At 44.7% G+C, this 21193-nt stretch overlaps 1 protein-coding gene across 1 annotated transcript in view; it reads right to left on the bottom strand.

Annotated features, from left to right (window-relative positions):
• Ppp1r21 (protein phosphatase 1 regulatory subunit 21) overlaps positions 1-19652 on the bottom strand; it is a 61588-nt gene extending 41936 nt beyond the window's left edge. The window contains exons 1-4 of the mRNA XM_041631084.1: positions 19371-19652; positions 5695-5763; positions 3365-3511; positions 1282-1383 (exon numbers count right to left, since the gene is read on the bottom strand). Of these exons, the coding sequence (XP_041487018.1) occupies positions 1282-1383; positions 3365-3511; positions 5695-5763; positions 19371-19637 (585 nt within the window). The 5' untranslated portion in view covers positions 19638-19652. The remainder of the gene's footprint in view (positions 1-1281; positions 1384-3364; positions 3512-5694; positions 5764-19370) is intronic.
• Between the last annotated feature and the right edge of the window lie 1541 nt (positions 19653-21193).

Raw genomic sequence — 21193 nt, 5'->3', positions numbered from 1 at the left:
AATTCATGTATTAGATATAAAATGCAGAGGTAAAATTTTTTTCAAGATTGGGGCTGGAGAGATGGCTCAGAGGTTAAGAGCACCGCTCTTCCGGAGGTCCTGAGTTCAATTCCCAGCAACCATATGGTGGCTCACAACCATCTGTAATGAGATCTGGTGCCCTCTTCTATCCTGAAGGCATACATGGAGGCTGAACACTGTGTACATAATAAATAAATAAATCTTAAAAAAAAATTTTTTCAAGATTTCTCTTTTTCTAATTACTGTGTGTGCATGTGTGTACATGTATAGAGGTCTGAAGACAAGAGTTGGTTTATGGTCCTAGGGATTGAACTTGGGTTCTCAGACCTGGCAACAAGCACCTTTTATGCCCTGAGCCATCTTGTGGGCCCTAAGATCTTCAAAGCTGGCACAATGATGTATACCAGTAATGCCGGCACTCCATAGATGAGGCAAGGGGATTAAGATTGCAAAAACATTCTCGACAACATAGGGTGCTCAAGGCTAGCACTGAGCTACAAGAAAAGCTGCCTCAAAAATACAGAAACAAAACAAAACCCTATACATCATAAATCATGAAACAAACCCTACTTATTGCTAAGCTCCCACCAAATGACCCAGCTCATCAACTCTAGGTAGAGGGACTAGTGCCTAGCATACTTCTGATCTGAAGACGCTGAACAAATGCACATGTTCACATCAAGCCATGGGTGAGAGTTAAGAAATGAACAAATCATAGTCACAGTACATTCTTAAGGGACATATAGAAAACATGAAAAATCCATGCAGACAACAAGGTAACTACTTGCATTAATTTTTTCCACATCTCGGATTATAAGACCCATCTTGAAACGTATTTATGTATTTTACATGTTTGAGTCTTGTATTAGTTTGTGTTTGTCTGAATGTTATGAACCTGGACCACATGCATACAGTGCCCTCGGGGACCAGAAAAGGGATCCCCTGGAAGTGGAGTTACAGGCATTTTTGAGCCATAAAATGGGAGGTAGAAACTGAACTGAGGTCATCTAGAAGAGGAGTAAGCTCTCCTCACCACACAGCTATCTCTCCAGTGCCAAGACACATTTCTTTAAACGTTTATTTATTGTGTGTGGGTACAAGACAGGACACACGTGGTAGTCAGAGGGACAACTTGTGGGAGTCGGTTCCTCATTCCACTGTGAGGTGCCCAGGGAGTGAACATAGGCCTTCAGGCTTTTGACCCATTGAGCCATCTTGTCAGTCCCAAGACCCATTTTCAGTCATTCAGGTTTCAGTCACCTGGATATGCAGCCGTTCATTCTCCTCGATTTTCTTTTGCAGATCTTCATCAAAGACACTCTTCTGCTCCTGACTCAACTGAGAAGACGACTCTCCACTTTTCTGAGGGAAAGAACAAGTTATGTCCACACAACTCCGATCCTTTAGAGGAACAAGCTGAGGCACACAGCACCTACGACCTCAGTGGCTTGTCTTCTATGTGTTCACCCTTTTCAAACCACCCTGCAAAAGGCACACAGTTCACCACTTAACTTTGCCTATGGGACCCAAACTGGAACAGCAAAGACACCAAAGGCAAGAAAACTTAAAAGAGGGACAGAAAAAAATAAATGGGTTCATCAGTTTTTGCATATAAATTCAGGAATTGCTAGAAGACAAGAATAGAGGAAGCTTCATCTCAACCTGATCTTTCGGTTAGGGAGAGATTATGTTAGAGTCTGAATTACTGTATTCCTTTAAGAAGTTCTATTAACTCATATAGCAGCATTGGCAAATACATGTTCTTATAAGAGTTTACCTAAATTCCTATTTAAATAAAAACCTAACCATGTTGTTATGCACACAAGAAAGAGCTGAGCTTATGGAAAATTCCTTTCTTGTGAGTATGAACTTATCCACTATGAAGAATAGCACTATTTAGGAGATCTAAGAATGAACGCTTGTCTCTGTGACACAGAGCTGAGACTGTTCAAGCAGCAGTCTCACAATGGCACTGTGTGCAGACATCGGCCACCCATCTCTGCCTTCTCAGTAGCTCACTCATCACTGCAGATGAACTCACCTGCTGATGCAATACAAATCAGCGGTGAGAGGAGCCTCTGGAAACACAGCTCTACAAAAACCAAAGACACTAAACACCCACCACATCTGGAACACAAAAAGTACATAAGGCACACTGTGGAATGATTCACTGGCGGTCCTTGTGTTCCAAACCTGAAAGCTTTAACTAAGACTAATTCACAACTCTTAGGCACCTCTGCTAAATAATTAACCTGCTATGTTAGCCAGGCATGGTGGCTCACACCTGTAACCCCAGTTCTTAGGCAGCCAAGGCAAGAGAACTACTACACTACACACCTGAGGACAGCCTGGACTACAGAGTAAGACCCCCCTCCCCTCCAGCTCAGAAACACCTGATATGTCTGCAGTCTAGATGGCTATTTCCTCCCAGGGAGCATCTGGAATCCCCAGAGCGAGCACACTTCCTAGCTCTATCATGTACATGCAGGCCCTCTTTGTCCCCTCTACACTTAAAACTTCAGAGCGCCCTTCTAAACAGAATGATGCATTTGGGAAAGGTATCACCTATCACATGATAATACACTCCATGCGATCACTTCAATCCCCAAAGCCTTACACTCTCATATCCACTCTACAGATGGATAAACTGAGGCTAAAAGAGTAACAACTGTGCCAAAGTTGTAGAGCTATAAATGGCAGGCCAAGAACTGGAACCATGCTGAACTCTAGAGTTCTTCCCTCCACACATTCTCCTTCAGGTCCCTATCCGCTGCTTCTTTCAACACAGCCTGTTAACACACTCGCAGAATATGGGTCCACATACACGTAAGACTTAACACTGCCACTAGCCCAACGCTGCTCTTCAGCAGGCCACTCCCTGCTGGAGCAGTTACAGCTCACCCTACCCCCTGACTGCATCTGCCAGACCTTCAGCTAGCAGGAATTAAGGGAACAACGACATCACCTCTGAGCAATATGAGATGCGCCATGACTTTCCTCATCTACTAAATCAATCATTCACATTTGCTGCTAATAGATCCTTAAGAACTGACCTTCCTGTGGAAATGCCCTTGAGCTGGTCATGGTGACACACGCATGTCATTCCAGCACCCGGAGGCTAAGGTGAGAGAACTGAGGATTGGAGGCCAGCCTAAGCTACGTGAAGAGATCCTGTCTCGAAACCAAAAGAAAACAGGAAAATGCCCCTATGTGGATGTATCAATAGCAAACATCTCCCTTCTGGACTGTTACCAGATGCACAGCGGAGCACTGAGGTCCCGGAGCGGCTCTGCTACTGAAGCCAGTCTACCCCTCTCCACACAGGGGCCTTTGCTGAATTTACCTTATTCTTCTTGCCTCGAGGCTCACTTAGCGCTAGCTCATCTTGAAGGAGTTCCACCCTCTTGGCAAGCTGCAGATTTCGAAATGTCAAACTGTCCATTTCCTGTTGTAGTTTCCTCAATGACTGATCCTTCATTTTCAGTTGTTCCTACATCAAAGAGAAATAGTTCCTCACACTGTCTGGCTGTTTGTTTTTAAGTCTTTGTTCAACCAATATAAAATAAAATCCCCTTGCTTCGGGGAATGAATAATTTATGTTTATTATTTCAGACAAAAAGATCTTCCAGCCAAACTAGTATATTTACAAATAAAATAAAATATATATATTGAAATAACAGACTATCAGCAACTTAAATAAAGCAAAATGCCTGCAACTCTGTTAAGTCTGTGACAGCGAGCAGACAGGCCAGGGGCTACACATTTATAAACCTGAGTGTGTAAAGGGAACCGTAGACTTATTAGCAACACCTTCAGTGATCAGAGGGCCGGAGTCTGATTGCACTCCTTTCTCTGTGTGCTCTGAACTTAAATGAGCTCTTTTCCCACCTCATCCTCTTTGTGCCAAGTTGAGAACCTAACCTGGCCTTCAAGGACACCTACACACGTGTAGGGCTACAGCTGGGCTCCAGTCTTCTCAACACACCTCCTTCCACCTAACTCTGCCACCTGGTAGGTTTTGAAGCCAATATTCAAACAGCATAAGACGACTTCACACTCTGGTCCATATCGGTTCACTTTCAAGCCCATAAAAATAGACTCAACAACTAAGACTTCAATAACACCCTTATCTGCTGACTATTTTCTACTCTTTATAAAGGGAAGAAACACAAGTTAGAGACATCGTTTCACCCTACTGTAAAATGCACAAGTTATAACTAACTACATTTTACTTACAATTCTGTGTTCACTGATAACCAACAAAAGCAACCAGAGTCTACTGTCCACTTTGATTATTTCCACTGAGAAGAACAGTCATAAGACTAACAATGGACAGATACTCTAACTGTACTGAAGCAGCAACCTCACTGCATGGCTGCTGTGTGTGCTCTGGGATGCTCTGCATGAGGGAGGCAGCTGGAGAGCCCAAGAGTCGAAAATGTTCTTCTTCTTTACTGTTTTTCAGGATGCCTTTCATTTTTACTTGAAGGTCGAAGGTACACATAGGTTCAGTTCAGTGTAATTATCATAGACTCTTAAAGAAAGTCCAAGCGAATTCATTAAGGGGCAGATCCAATGAAATAATCGGAGGACACCCTGACATTCACTGTCCCGTAGTTACAATGTACTGTGACACTGGGCTGCAACTGCAGCGAGCTCAGGATGAACAGGACGCAAAGCAGTTTCTTTACGCTGCTGCGATGAGTTCCCTCCAGTTGCATGATGCTCTAACTGCGCTAACCAATCATCAGCTCTGGAAGCACGGTGTGCCAACTGCTACCTAAAGCCCAGCTTCTGCAACAGGATGATAACACTATCGATCCTTCAGAGATAACAGGAAATAAGATAACAGGTGTAGGATGGCTTAGTACAGTGCCTGGCTTGGAGTGAGCCAGAGCTCAGAGACAGAACTAAGTAATCCAGCACCACTGCCTTGACCATCCACGCGCCCCTAGCACCACAGTTATCCACAAGACCAGCACGGGAGCTGCCAAACAAAGCAGGCTATTTGGGAGATACTTCCTCAGTACTAGGTTCTAAACATTACGAGAGTCAGTGATCAATTCTTCAAGGATTTCAGGAAAGTAATCCATATCCCACAATTAATCTTTCCAGTCAAAAGTATTACAAGCCAGTGTTTATTATATGCCAAATAGAACGGGGCAGAGATAAATCCTTTCTCAGCCCATTATGCTTCAGTTAGCAAACGTGCTGAGGTAAAATGGGTTGTTCAAGCAGTGTACACGTCAACATGGGCTGTCACCGTGAAGTAGCAAACTAACGGCAAGAATAAACAGATCGCATGATTCATGCTTCAAATTCATTTCTTAGGCCCTATTTGTTGAGCACCGGAGTCGCAAATACAAACAAGGCCATCCTCTCAGAGTGCTGCCTAGAGAGGCAGATACAAGGCTGCATCCATCCAGATGGATTTGACTCCACAAAGCCTTGAACTACAGAAGGAATGCATTAGATGAAGTATTTTTCTACATTATTTAAGCTGAGAAGACATATAATATACATACCTAAGCAAGGAGGAAAGTCAGACACAGTAAACACTCTGACAATCCCTACCCCTAGTAAATCAGTGTCAGAGTTGGGACTTTATCCCCCAAACTATCTGCTTTTCCAAACACGGAACAACCTTTGCTACTCCGGGTTCCCACTGCATACCTTTAGAACAGCAGAATTGGCCTGCTCGTCCACGACGCCTTTCTTCAGGACCTGATTCTGAGCTCGAAGCTGGTAACAGAAAGCAGTAATTACTTTTAATATAAAGAAACCACTTACAGCAAGGAAATCACAATTACTTCATAATGACAATTTCCTATTGAATAACTAATATCCTCAAGTATTATATATACATTCGTGTGTGTGTATACATGTGTGTGCATTTGTGTGACAACAAACACTATTTGCCCCCAAAGAAGGAAACAGATATAATAACTTGCCAAGTGAAACATGGAAGTTAAGTTCTCCAATAACATAAACCTAGTCACTAGCACATCTCTGTCCCCTGGGCTGACGCTGTAGCTTGGTGGCAGAGCATTTGCCTGGTGTGAGTCTTGCGTATCATTAAAAAGATAAATAAGTAAAATAAAAATAAAAACCCAGGTCTCCTGCCTTTGAGTATATCATTCTTTATATGGATTTATATTACTTATAAGTCATGGTCCTGAATTTAAAATGACAATAAAAGAAAATGTGGGGCGGGAGAGATGGCTCAGCAGTTAAGAGTATTGACTGCTCTTCTTGAGGACTTGAGTTCAATTTCCAGCACCACATTGTGGATTCCTGCCCCAAAGCATCCAATGTCCTCTTCTGGCCTCCAAGGCTAATGTAAACAAGTCTGCATATCACAGACACATATATGCAGGCAAAAACTCATACACATAAAATAAAAATCACATTTCAAAATGGAGAGAGAAAATACTGTTTTCCTGAAACTCTGGAACACTGATGGTGTGCAAAACACAAGTGAACAAATGACAGAATAAGAAGTGAACAGAGCATAGGGCATCCACAGACTCGGGGGACCTGGTACCCAATATTAGACATACAGCTGTCGTCACCACAGGGCTGTCTCCAGAATAGCAGACAGTTGTCATCTATGAGCTGAGTAAGTTCAGTTTTAGAAACCACAGTACCTCCAAACCCTGTCTACACACAACCTTAAATGCTTGCCTTGCCAACACAAGGACTTGAATTCAATTCCATGAACCCATGATTTTGCTTTTTGTTAAAAAAAAAAAAAAAAAAAAAAAGACGGGCATGGTGAACTGGAAAGCTGAAGACAAGTACATCTCTGGGGCTTGCTGACTAATCAGCCTCTCTTGCTGGTATGTCTGGCCAATGAGAGATCCTGCCTCAACAGCACCTGAGGAGTAACAGTGAGCTCTTACACACACACACACACACACACACACACACACACACGCATGCACGCGCACACACACACACCACACACATACACACACACACACAATAATATCCACTTGCATTGCACCCCAAGTGCCTTCCGTGTGTGACATCCCCCAGTGCTCACAATCCTAAGGAGGCGGTTATGCCCTCGCCTCCACAGCACAGATAAGGACCCCAGTCACTGAACAGCAAGATGGACTGCTGAGATAGGAGCCCGGAAGTTTGGATTCCGCTGTTATAATGGCAGTTACTGCTTACAGAGTTTTTGAGAGAAAGGTGGGCTGCCAAGATGGGCCTTCTCCTTGGGTAATGAGGTAGAACTTGGGCTTATTTCCCATAGTTACATTTTTAAATGTATGTGTAACTGTATTAGTTACTTACTACATATGCATGTGTGTGCATGTGCATATATACGTGTGCATGCCTGCATGTGTGTGTTGGGCTTGTCAGCAAGACCACCTGTCATCACTTGCTGGGCCATCTTACTGGCTCTGTAACGGTTTGTTGTTTCTTGTTGTTATTGTTTTATAAATTTTTTATTTATTTTATATACTAACCATAGCTTCCCCTCCTTCCTCCCCTTCTGTTCCCTTCCCCCACCTCCTTTCTACCCTCCCCCCACCATCCACTCCTCAGAAAGGGTAAGGCCTCCCATGGGAGTCAACAAAGCATGGCATATCAAGTTGAGGCAGGACCAAGCTCCTCCCCCTGTATCACTACTGAATGAGGCATCCTGTCATAGGGAATAGGTTCCCAAAAGCCAGCTCATGTGTCAGGGACAGATCTTGGTCCCACTGTTAGAAGCTCACAAACAGAACAAGCTACACAGTTGTCACCCACATGCAGAGGGCTATGTAGGTCCCATGCAGGCTCCCTTTCTGTCAGTCTAGAGTTCATGAGCTCCCTCAAGTTCAGGTCAGTTGTCTCTGTGGGTTTGCCCCTCATGATCTTGATCCCCACCCTTCCTCATATAATCCCTCCTCCCTCTTTTGGGCTGGACTCTCGCTGGCTCTGTAATATTAAGTATCAAAGAAAAGTAAAGCAGTTGGTAAATTACTACTTGTGCCTATCACGGTGTGACCACCACTGGCTGATCTAGAGGGAAAACCCTCTCCCACAGTAAGAGGAAGTGTCCTCAGCCAAGGACACAGCATGGGAAAGTGTAAACCTGAATCCAGTGTGGCTGAAAGGTTCAGGAGCTCAACACAGATACTAAATGACTGTGTCCTCTGAGAAACTGAAGTGGGATAATTTTATCTACTTCATCAGGTAGCTGGCTCACAGATCCAGAACCTGAGTGGCTGGGGATGGAGGATCACAAGATCAAGGGCACCTCAAAACCCAGCACAATTCTTCACAGACCTAGAAAGAACAGTACTCAACTTCATATGGAAAGCAAAAAACCCAGGATAGCCAAAACAATCCTGTACAATAAAAGAATTTCTGGAGGCATTACAATCCCTGACTTCAAACTCTACTACAGAGCTACAGTACTGAAAACAGCCTGATATTGACATAAAACAGACAGAAGGACCAATGGAACTGAATAGAAGACACAGATATTAATTCACACACTTTCGAACACCTGATCTTTGACAAAGAAGCAAAAAAATATCAAATGGAAAAAAGAAAGCATATTTAACAAGTGGTGCTGGCATAACTGGTTATCAACATGTACAAGAATGAAAATAGATCCATATCTATCACCATGCACAAAACTCAAGTCCAAATGCATCAAAGACCTCAACATAAAGCCAGCCACACTGAACCTCAAAGAAGAGAAAGTGGGAAGTACACTTAAACGCACTGGCACAGGAGATCACTTCCTAAATATAACCCCAGCAGCACAGACACTGAGAGAAACAATTAATAAATGGGACCTCCTGAAACTGAAAAGCTTCTGTAAAGCAGAGGACACGGTCAACAAGACAAAACGGATTAAAATTCTAACTTTGCCAAGCTCAAATCTGTCTGTTGAGAAAGGAGAACGGAAATGACTCTTTTCTGTGCCAAGAAAACGGGAATATTAGAATGCTGACCCTTATGAGAGATTTAAAGCAAAATAGGAAGTTTAAAATTAGAAAGAAAAGACACTCATTTTTGGCTTCTCCCTTTTGGGGGTGAAGAGGCACAATTCGCAGCTACAGCAGGAAGTGTCTCTAAACCCAGGCCCACCATTTACGAGGCAATATAAATGGGTTCTTCACTTACACAGTTGAGCTTCCATCATGATCTTGACCTGCATTATGGGAGAACTCATTGGCCCAGTCCCCTTCTTTCCTAGGACGCTGTAAGAGCCAGATAGGAAACAACGGGAAAGGTCCTTCTCAGAAGGTGTTCCGCAGTGGGGAGCGGTAACCTCACAATGAGAACGGATTAAAGGGACTGTCTTTAAGGTGTGTGTATTTGTTGCCCATCTATGACACTGTGCTCAGAGGATATGAAAGAGAAAAGGAAATACAAGATACGGCTGTAGTTTGCATAGAATTTACTATTTCCACACCAGAATTTCCAATACCCAGGAGGCTGAGACACGAAGACTGCCTTGAGTTTGAGGCCAGCCTGTTGTAGAATAGTGAGTTCCAGGCCAGTCTAAGTGAGCTATAGTGTAAGACCATGCATGTCTCAAAAACAAAACGCTAGGACTGGAAGAATGCTGTGTGATTCCAATAGCCAGCGTTCAAATCCCAACATGCACAGAACACGCCTGGCATCCCACACACCGTATCCCTGATTCTGAGGAAGGCAGCAACAGAAGGGCTGGGGATGGCTGCTCTCTAGTCAGCTGAAGACTTGCAAGTCTTAGGCTCAGCAGGAGACACTGTCTCCAAGGGGTAAGTGGAGAATGCTGTAGGACACCTGATGCCCTCTTCTGACCTCTACATCTGCACCCACTCACACAAGTGTACAAATACACACAGAGGCTGGGCGGTGTGGCGCACACCTTTAATCCCAGCACTCTGGAGACAGAGGCAGGTTGATCTCTGTGAGTTCGAGGCCAGCCTGGTCTACAGAGCATTCCAGGACAGCCAAAGCTACACAGAGAAACCCTGTCTTGAAAAAACAAACAAACAAACAAATACACACAGAGAATATATATGTTGCTCTAATATATATATATAATTTAAAAGGAAAGATAACATATTTTAAGATAATTAGCAATATTGTATTTTGTCACCTTTTTAAAAAGTATAAGCATGTAATTTTTAAGATGTTGGAGAGATGACTTGGCAGTCAGGAACTCTGGCTGCTCTTCCAAAGGGCCCAAATTTGGTTTCCAGGGCCCATGTCAGGTGAGTCATAACCACCTGCAACTCCAGTTCCCAAGGGGCATGATGTTCTCTGGCCTTCAAGGGGACCCAAACACACATAGCATACACCCACAAAGATGAAAGTCTAATTCTTTCTTGTTTTGGTTTTGGTTTGGTTTGGTTGTTTTTCAAGACAGCGTTGCCCTATGTAACAGTTCTGCTGTCCTGGAACTCACTCTGTAGATCAGGCTGGCCTCAAACTCACAGAGACCCACCTGTCTGTGCCATCACTGCCCAGCGGCTTGGCAAACTAAGGTCTGAGATCCAAACGCCTGCTACCTAATTTGAGGTCTTCTTGGGATGCAGCCATACTCCTTTGTTTACGCAGCACACTCAGTGACAGACATGGACAACTGCAACAGAAGTCAGCGTCTCAGGACTAGATTACTACTGTACAGCTCTTCACAGAAGTCTGGTAACCTCTGTTCTAAAAGTCCAAGGAGGAAACACTGTTTCAATACTGACTTCCATTAAGTAGCTTTCTACTTTCTAAGCAATAAACACCCTTGAGGATAATGAGCCATCCGCCTAGGAGGATGACAACTTTCAAATCACAAAGCCAAAAGATAGAAATAGAGTACTATATAGTTCAGGCTGGCATGGAACTTGCTTATAACTGAAGATGGCCTCTGACCTCTGCCTCCAAGCACTGAGATTACTACACCCACTTCAGTCTCTAGGTGTCATTTCAGACCCCCCCCCCCCCCGTTCTAACTGTGGTTTAGCATATCTTTTCTGTATGGTATTTATAAACTCCTAGTGACTGCCTTAAAGTCAAATGGGCTTTACCCCTACTGAACTCATCACTTCCTGCTCCATCAGAATGGCAGAAAAATTTTATAATAAAATCTTATTATCGTTCATTTCTAAGATAAAGTGAAGACTATTTGGAACAAACTGAATAAATCCATTTGTTAAGGGGAAACTTTCAAGTAACTATATGGCATCAAATCTAACTGATTATAACAACAACAAAAAGACCTGGATTTTCCTTTGGAAAATACTACTTGCTAAACTGGCAACTCAGAGTATGGCTTCTGTGAAACTAATATCAAAATTCCCATTAGCAATATTTACCTATGCAGCCAGGAAAGGCCAGTGGCGCTATACTCGGTGGCATTGGCCGCTCTCCTGCACACCAGCACTACCATGGTCAGGTGCTGCTCAATGAACCTGCAGCAGCTTGTAAGCCCCGATACCTCCACCCAGTCTGATCCTTCAGAATCCGTCTCCCTCCTCCCCAGCACCCACCACCTGCTTCTGTTTTAGATCGTTACATGATTGCCATCCAGACACCAACACTTGTAGGAGACAAGTATGGTAGCCGACTCACACTGATGTAATCGAAAAGCAAGTGCTCTGATGTCTCCGTCACACAGGAAAGCCCAGAAGACAGCACAGCCTGATTCCCTGCAGCAGGGACTCTTCTGTGCCGTCCGTGGAGCAGTCTCTCTCAGTGCCCCCCTAGTCCTTTAAAAACCTCTTCTCGCGCCGGGCGATGGTGGCGCACGCCTTTAATCCCAGCACTCAGGAGGCAGAGGCAGGCGGATCTCTGTGAGTTCGAGACCAGCCTGGTCTACAGAGCTAGTTCCAGGACAGGCTCCAAAGCCACAGAGAAACCCTGTCTCAAAAAACCAAAAAAAAAAAAAAAAAAAAAAAAACCCTCTTCTCACTGCCTACCAGCTCCTGACTGGTGTTCTGCCTCAAACCCTACCAGTCTGGCGCCACTTCTGCCATCATCTTTCCTAACCACCTCCTGTGTCCCACGGTGAACTTGCTCCTCCGTTCCTTTGGCACCTGCTAATAACAAGACAGGCTTTGTTTGTGTTTTGTCTTAATTTTACTTTTTAAGCTTGGAAAGTTTACAGTTTATAATTTATGTATGTTTCGGTCTGCATTTCTAACACACCAATTTGAACATCTTCATGGGAGAAACCATAGTATACACTTCTGGATAATTCCTGCTCACAACAAAAGATCAATGCTGTGGATACGGAACTCGATAAATATCTAGCTAATGATTCAAATAAAACACTGCACACAGGGTGTTAACTGTAACGATAGTAAGAGGATGCCATCATTCCGACAGTCCTTTTCCTAACTCTACCAGCCAGCCTCAGTCCCCAGTCAGGCCTATGACACAGATGTTTCTCTAGAGACCCAGAGGATGGTGATAAGCCAGCTATGACCCCCTTACGTCATTCTGTAAATCTCTGTTTAGATCGCAGGCCCAAAAAGGAGGGGGGTGTGACTTCAGAACCACAAGGACTAGAAGACTTGGTGGGGAAGAAGAAATAAATCATGCATGTGGCTTTTTTCACGTAAACCCGACCACTGTCTGTGTCACAACTGCTCTTACGTGGCTACTTTCATGCAGTAGACATGCTGACATTTATAAATGATTTACAACCCTATAAAATGAACTTTAAAGATACAGCTTTTCTTCATTACAATGTGCATAAAAGACAACCCTACACCTCAGCATGACTCCACGCAATCTGTGACTACTAAAGATAGTTTGTGACTACTAAAGCTAGTTTGTGACAACTAAAGCCATGTGCAGTCCCAGCTACTGTGTCTGGGGCTAGAAAGATCCCTAAAACTTGATCCAGTCCTAACATCTGCAACAGTCTACTCTGCTACCAACATGTGCTGGTCTTTCTCTGACTTACTACGTCTCCCTACCCCAGGAAGGAAGAAGATGGGGGCAGGCACAGACTGTGGGTCATGAGGATCAGCGGTCATTTTGTCCCTGACAAAGGAAAAGCCTCCTCTCAGGCATGCCTTCAGGTGGAACCCTTCCTTCTGACTCTGTCTTCATGAAAGAAAATGGCTAAGATAAAATTCCTGCCAGCAAGACTTGCAGGTTAGCTGCCCCTCAGCAGGGGAAGGGTATGCCAGACCTTGTCTTTCTAGAACATTTGGTCTTTGGACAGCTACTACAGCAGCTTAGGAGCACATTGCAGGCCTCACCCTGGACCTACCTGGCCAGAACTTGTCGTTTGGGGAGGTGTAAGGGGTCTTCTACTGACTTACTCAAAGCTACGTGAGGTACAAAGCCAGGGTTTCGATACCACTGTCCAACAGGGTAACTATGAGCCACATGCTGCTTTTTTTTTATAATTATTTAAGATGAAATGAAATCTCAAATTTCAATTCCTTAGCCTTGTTAGCTTTGTTTTTTGATTGGTAAGCTTCTAGACATGGGACCAGTGAGATGGTTCAGTCAGTAAGGGCACTTGTCACCAAAACTGACCAGCTAAACTCAGGAACCCATACGGTAGGAAAGAACTGAAAGCTACAAGCTGTCCTCTAACCTCCACATGTCTGCTGTGGCACATGCATGTGTACCTGTGAACACGCATGTGCACACACATACACACACCCACAAAAGAAAAATAAACATAAATTAATTTCCACACAAGGCTGCTCTACTGAACAGCAAAGAAAAAGAACACTGCCCTTCTCATGCAAAATTCTTCCCACAGCACCAAACACAGAGCTGTCCCAATTGGGCCACTGAAAGCTACACATCAAGATTAAAGAATTGAGGGCGCATGCCTTTAGTTCTAGCACTCGAGAGGCAGAGGCAAGTGAATCTCTGTCAGTTCAAAGCCAGCCTGGTCTACAAAGTGAGTTCCAGGACAGCCAAGACTATTACACAGAAAAACCATGTCCTAAAAGCAAAACAAAACAGATTAACGAAAACTGTATTCAATTTTCATGCAATTTAGACCAAGGAGCTCTTGGAGCTGGTGATTCATCAGGTTCTACCAAGCCCCATCATCTAGAGAGCAAACTGGGCCCTTTCCCAAGTAGCTCCGCACTAGGAAACAGGTCTGAAAGGTTCCCAAAGGCCACCCATCTTCATAAGCAGGCACATCAATTGCAAAAGAAACTGACAGGAAAATAAAGACTGTTTGGCTTCCCTACTGGTTCTTAAGACTGCAAAGAGAGCTTTAAAAAGACAATCTTTATCAGAACAAAAGCTATGCTACTGATAACATTCTTTGAAAGAGGACACCCAAAGTTTATCACGTGCTCAGGTTTGGAGGTTAAGTGTCCCCTAAAGGTCACACATAAAAGCTGATGTCTAGGGTGGGCCCTATTTTTTGTTGTTTTGGTGGGGGGGGGGAGATGCTATGGACATTAGGAAGCGGGTCTGGCAGGAGGTTCCCAGGTCACTAGGTCTCAGAGAAAGGCAGAGACGTGTTCTTCCTCGCCATGCCCTGGGTTGTGCAATGTAATCAAGTGCTTGCTCCTCTCACTACCCTGCCGCTGCAAGCACCGCCTGCTAGAGAAGTAGGAGGTGCTCACGCTGAGCCTGCACTACTCCGTCTGCTCCCTCTGCACTCTGATTCTCCAAAGCAGAGCAAGGCTAAATAAACCTTTACACAAGTCACTTGCTGCCTGGGGAACTCTGCTGTGGCAACACGAGGTTACTAATACACTGCATATTCAAACCACAAAGGTTCGCCACAACACAGACTGCCAGATGGCACTGCCGGGTGTCTGTCCCACTGCCGGGTGTCTGTCCCACTGCCAGGTGTCTGTCCCACTGCCAGGTGTCTGTCCCACTGCCAGGTCCCACTTGCTGGTTTCAGATTCCACACCTTTAGTGCAGACCCAGGAGTCTGCATTTCTACCTCATCCTCAAACGGTGTTGCTGATGGGGAACTGGGAATCAGATTCTGCAGACTATTGGCCCAAGAGAGCGTTAATACTGGGAAAATCCTGAAACTTGCTCACACACATACCATGGTATCAGGCAAAAGTGCTCTTTGAAGGAAAGCAGGCTGGAATCAAATGAGCCAGACTAACACATTTCACCACCTCCTTTTCCCTGATATACCAGAGAATAAGGAGAGCATCAAGTGGCAAAGGAAACAGGGAGTAGCTTTTGGTCTTTTATTTTTAATATACGATGTGGCAGCTGGGGCCTTCATTAGCTTTCCTTCACATCTCAAAGAAGTAGCTTGCATTTTTTACCTGCTCACTTCAAAAACCCTCTGAAACCCGCTGAGACAGATCTTTCCTTCTCCAAAACTACTGAACTGAAGTCAGTCTCAGTGACTTTAGCTACCCAAACCACTGTGGCCTTAACCTCCATTGGAAGCCTTTGTTTTAGCAACCTGTTCCCAGTACATCACTGCTCTACTCTAACTATATCCTCTGCCTCTTTTTACAGCTATTTAAAAAGCTTAAGGGGAGGGACACACAAGGCCCCAATCCCAGCTGAGAAGCTATTGGCAAATGATGGTTGTTGGGGAAGGAAGAGTCCATTTTCTTTGGGGCAATGGATCCTGGTAGGCTGCACGGGCTCCAGTGAATGGTCCAGCACTGTGTACATGCAGTGCTCTAATTGGACTCAGTGAGAACTCAAAAGAAGACATGAAGGTACAAAGAGGATGTGTTGGGGATGAGGAGGAGAGGAAGAAAGAGGTGGGGTAGATATGACTAGATACACTGCATACATATATGAAATCGTCAAAGAATGAAAAATACTTATAAAAAAAACAATTTGCTGTAATCCTCCGTATTTTTGTCATTGAGAACTTTACCTTACCCCCGTATCTCTGAATACTCACAGTTTACTACTGCATGTGTTTTATTGCGATGCTATTCCAAAACTAATGTCATTCTTGGGGAAAAAAATTCTCAAGGGAAAATATCTGCCCGTACTATTGAGTAAGAAAAGGCCCTTTTCCGAGCACAGGCTGAGATCTGCTTGGAAGGCGATGAGGAGGAATGCAAATGTCCTGGTTCAGGAATCCTGCCTGCTTCTCCCCTTTTACATGGTAACAGGAAATCTTTTCCTTAGCATCCTAAATAGGGCAGAAGACCAATGCAAGTACATTTCAGTATTAGTACATAATCGGTCCACCAGGGAAGGCAGTAAACAGATACCATACCCCTTCCGTGGGACAAGGCCGTCAAGGTAGAGATCTAATCTAGAAATTGCTTTGCTCTAAAGTTGACAGGCAACGAAAAGTACATGCAGTCTTTGACCAGTGTCTGCGTGTGTGTGTGTGTGTGTGTGTGTGTGTGTGTGTTTGAGACAGGGTCTTAGAGCTAGCTTGCAATTCTCTTCATAGCCAAAGCTGGTCTATATAAAGAACTCACAGCAATCCCCCGCCTCAGGTTTGAGCCACCTCACCCAGCCTCTTTGGTTCTGTGTTCAGTAATGTCCATGAAAGCGCAAACAGAAGAATGAGAAATGTCTGGCCCCGCAGGGGAGATGCCACCCAATTCAACAGACCTCCCTAGCGGCCCCTCTTCCTGGTGAATCACTCCTACAGGTGTTCCCCACACTCACACTCCGATTAACTCCTCAAGTTCATCTATATGGGAATATTTATTTTCTATTGTTTTGTTGTTTTTCAAGACAGGGTTTCTCTGTGTAACAGCCCTAGCTGTCCTGGAACTCCTTTGTAGACCAGGCTGGCTCTGCCTCCTGAGTGCTGGGATTAAAGGCGTGTGCCAACACCACCCAGCCTTTATGGGAATATATAAAACAACTAGTTTTTGCCGCTAATTTTAGCAAGTTCATCTCCATTAAAAAAAAAATGTCAGCAATGATTCCCAACATCATCTCAAGCTGACACATAAAACATGCAACTTTAACATATCCCTATGTTATCCCTGCATCCCGAAATCTACATCTTTAAAACACCCCTTTGTTCCCTCTTGACCTTCCCACCTCGGGTAGTAGGGACTGATCCTTGACAATCCTTCACCTCAGCTGACCACCTCTGTCTTCCCTCACCCAGTCCTAAAGTAAGACCCGAGGATGAATGGCATCTGCACTCTTCATATTGTTCCTAAATCCAGTGCTATGAACAAGGCCAGCCCTCAAAAAAGAGTAAGCTAAAAGTATTTTTAAACTAAAACTCCTCTCCATTCAGCCACAAATGTTACTTAATTCTACACTTTCTTCCCAGTGTGGTCCAACAAGAATCTCTATTTCAACCTATCTACCACATAGTTACCAGCTTCCTTCCAAAACATAATACCACTCCCTTAAAAAAAAAAAAATCTGACGCCTTTAATCCCAGCACTCAGGAGGCAGAGGCAGGCGGATCTCTGGGAGTTCGAGGCCAGCCTGGTCTACAGAGCTAGTTCCAGGACAGGCTCCAAAGCTACAGAGAAACCCTGTCTCGAAAAATCAAAAAAAAAAAAAAAATCTGTAAGATGGCAAAATGGCTCAACCATTCATGGCACTTGTCACAATCCTGATGACCTAAATTCAATCCCTGGAACCTACATGGTAGAAAAGAAAAGCAACTCCCAAAAGCTGTCTCTTGACCACTACACACATGTCACCTACATAAACACACACACGCACACACACACACTAATAAATATAGATGGATGGATGGATGAATAGGTTTCTTCGACCATTTCCCATTGCACACATCATATTTAACAAAGTTCACACCCTTCATGATTTGATCCCCCTCCCCTTCACCACATCCACCATGCATCTTGAGGGGCTTTCACGACAGCAAACACAAGCTAATCTCTTAACTGGAAAGCTACCACTTTCCTCAACACCCTTCCCCACTCCCTGGTCTAAGTAACATCCACCCTTGCCCAGTGACCTCTCCTCTGTGCCCCACTGAATGTCACTTTGTATCATAATTATATCCCACATTTGAAGAGCCTATGAAAGATGGTTCTGCAGCTCGAACTCTGGCGCACTCAATTGACCCTGTGTGCAAGGTGCACGTAATATGAATTTGTTGAACACATTTATATGCATGCATACCCAAAAGAATAAAATCTCCCAACATCTTTTATTACTTCAGGAGGCAGTATACCTTTTTCAGCACCACAACCACTACTCACAGGCCATTTGGAACTGCTCGCCTTTCAAACTTGTTTACCCTCCAGAGATGGAAATCACTCCCCTTACTTTATATGCACGAAACATTTTCAACCAAAAATAGTAGTGGCAAATTTGGGCACTGCCGTCCTCTACCCACCCTCCTTCATCATATGGAATTGTTCCAAATTTCTGGCTCTTTCAAACAAGGAAGTCCTCCTCAAAAGACAACCCACTGTCTCTGACAGGGAGCCACAGACTCCCAAGGGATTTCAAATAGCAATGCACAGGGGTTGCCCATGGTAGCATGAGTGGGATGAGCAGAGTCTCACCAAAGGCTCCCATCTGATGCTGGAGACTTCAGAGTGCATGTTTAGGTGCAGGCTTCATTTTTCCTTTAAATATTTCATTTTACCTTCTCAAATATATGTTTAATAAAATTATAAAGTGTTGAGGTTTTTTTTTTCTTTCAAATTATAAGAGGGGCTAAATCTTTTCATTAATTCTGTGAATGCCAAGAAAACTGAAAATTGAACGTGACTACTGAATCATTTCCAAAGTCATGAGATTCTGCTTTAATAACTTCATTAGAATATCCTTAAGCCAGAAACTGCACCACCCTTGTCCAAGAAAAAGGTTCCACCATTTGAAAGGCCGACACTACAGAGAATGAAGTCCCGATTTTGCATGATTCTGTAAGGAGAGCCTGCTGAGTGAACTGCCCCATTCTAGTAAGGAAAATACATGAAAAAAGGATACGGCCCCACCACGCAAGCTGTCAAAATCAACAGAGACAACACCTGTATTCTATAGCACCTGTCCTAGAGAGGCAGTTCACACGATAATACTCACTATTACCCTCCCCAACTGATGTGGAGGCAGATAAGTCTTTTTATCCTTAAACCATCCCCTCGGGAAGGGAGAATGGTGCTCTTCCCCATCACTGGGCAGGGCAAACTGAGGAAGCAGTGAGCAAAGGGGGTGGTCTCATATGCCTCCTTTCCTCTCACGCCAGCACCAAAGGCTGAGCCCTGGATTCCTGTCATCCCACTTCCAAGCTGTCTTGTCCAGCAAGAAGAATCAAACTCCAGCTCCTTTCCGCAGAGATGCACACGGACCCAGACACCGCCCGGCCCTAGCTCCCAGCAGCGGCAGGTGGAGGCACCGTAATGGTGGAAGCAGGAGGAGAGGAGAGGAGGAGCCCTCAGCATCCCCCACCGTCCCAAATCTCAGCCGAGGCGAGCCGAGGCCGCAGGGCCAGGGACCCCTGACTCCCCACCCACGATGGGTACCTTCGAGTACTCCTGAGCCAGCTTCTGGTACTTCCCCTGCAACTCTGCGGAGGCCATGGCCTCCCCCGCCCCGTCCAGGCCGGGCCGCCCGGGCTGCTGAGCCCCGCCCCCCGCCCCCAACCCCGCACTTGCTCCTGGGCAGGGCTCTGCCAGCTTCTGCAGCTTCGCCGCCGCGCCTCCTCCTCCACTTCCGGGTTTCGGGGCGGGAGGAAGGCGGGGCGGACCCGGGGGCGGGGCGACCACGGGGGAGGGACGACGTCTTGACATCACTGCCCCGCCCTCCCGTGCTCGAGTTTACGCGTGTGCCGCCCGGCCGACGTGCCTGGTCTGTGCCTGTGCTCGGCCTGTGGCCCGAGGCGCCATCTTGGGCCAGGCGTCAAGATGGCGACCCGGCTCGGGACGAGCCAGCCTCAAGAGGAAAGAATATGGGGCCTACGGAATGCTCGGAGCAACACGGAGGGAGACAGGGAGTGTGAGGAACGGAGAACCGGAAGGAGAAGCGTTCTAAGAGCAACGAGAATTCTGGCCACCCTGTCCCGTGGTTCCCATAGCAACTGCCTGGCGTCAGCTGGTTGCATCTTTGAAGAGGAGCCTGGAAGCCTGTATTCTGCGGTCTCTCAGTCGTTATCTGGATTTACAAGACTTGCTCTGCACTGTAAACTGTCAAACCTACCACAGATTTATAAGGCTTGCCCTTCTCCCCTCCCTGGATCAGAAAACCGTCATTGCCTTGGCTGTTTTGACATTGAGATTTGCGTCCATTCTCTGCTCACATGCCACGTGCCCACTCCCGACCCCTTTCCATGCATCTGAACCATTTTCAGCGGCCAAAAGACCGTTCGGAAATTTCCGAGAATTTCTGCCACGCATTGAGATGTGAAGAACGTTAATGGTTTAAAAAGAAAAAACAACTAAAATTAGATAGCTTGAGATACCTTATAATGGAAAACTGCCTTCCTTTCTTAATTTAAAATATTCTTTACAATTCTGTTAGGGATTAATTTAAGTGTAGCATTGAAGTATTTCTTGATAGAATAATATGAATTAATAAAAACTATGTTGAGGATAATACGGCAGTTGAAACTAATGAACTACATTTGTACATTATCTACACATATATAAAAACATCAATATATTAAAACACTATATTAAATGTAATAAGTTCTGCTGGATACTGCTGTGTAAGCCTTTAATCCCAGTACTTAGAAGGTAAAGGCTGGTAGAGCTAGGAAGTTCCCAGGCCAGCCTGGGCTACACAGAGAAACTGTCTCAAGAAAATGTAAATTACAATATCATATAAGTATATTTTTAAAATATGAAGTAGAAGCTGGGTAGTGGTAGCACATGCCTATAATCCCAGCACTCAGGAGGCAGAGGCAGGAGGATCTCTGTGAGTTCAAAACCAGCCTGGTCTACAAGAGCTAGATTCAGGACAGGCTCCAAAGCTACAGAGAAACCCTGTCTCAAAAAACCCAAACAAACAAACTATATGTGTATATATATATATGTGTGTGTGTGTGTGTGTATATATATATATATATTAGAAACACTTGGGAGACTGAGGCAAGAGGACTTCATGTTCAAGGGCAGTCAGGACTACATAGTGAGTCTAGGCCAACCAGAGCTGAATAGCAAGATCTTATTTTAAAAATTGTGTGTGTGTGTGTGTGTGTGTGTGTGTGTATGAGTGTGTGAGACCTACATGAAGTAACATTTTGTATTATTCTCTTTTTTTGCCCATACCCCTTTGTATGTGTTTGTGTGTGTGTGAGAGGCCTACATGAAGTAACATTTTGTATTATTCTATTTTTTGCCTACATCCC

Source organism: Microtus oregoni, unplaced genomic scaffold (genome assembly GCF_018167655.1).
Source record: "Microtus oregoni isolate MIOR12 unplaced genomic scaffold, Mior012 000036F_ref0000092, whole genome shotgun sequence".
Taxonomy (NCBI): domain Eukaryota; kingdom Metazoa; phylum Chordata; class Mammalia; order Rodentia; family Cricetidae; genus Microtus; species Microtus oregoni.
This window is presented reverse-complemented; position numbering and strand designations above follow the sequence as displayed.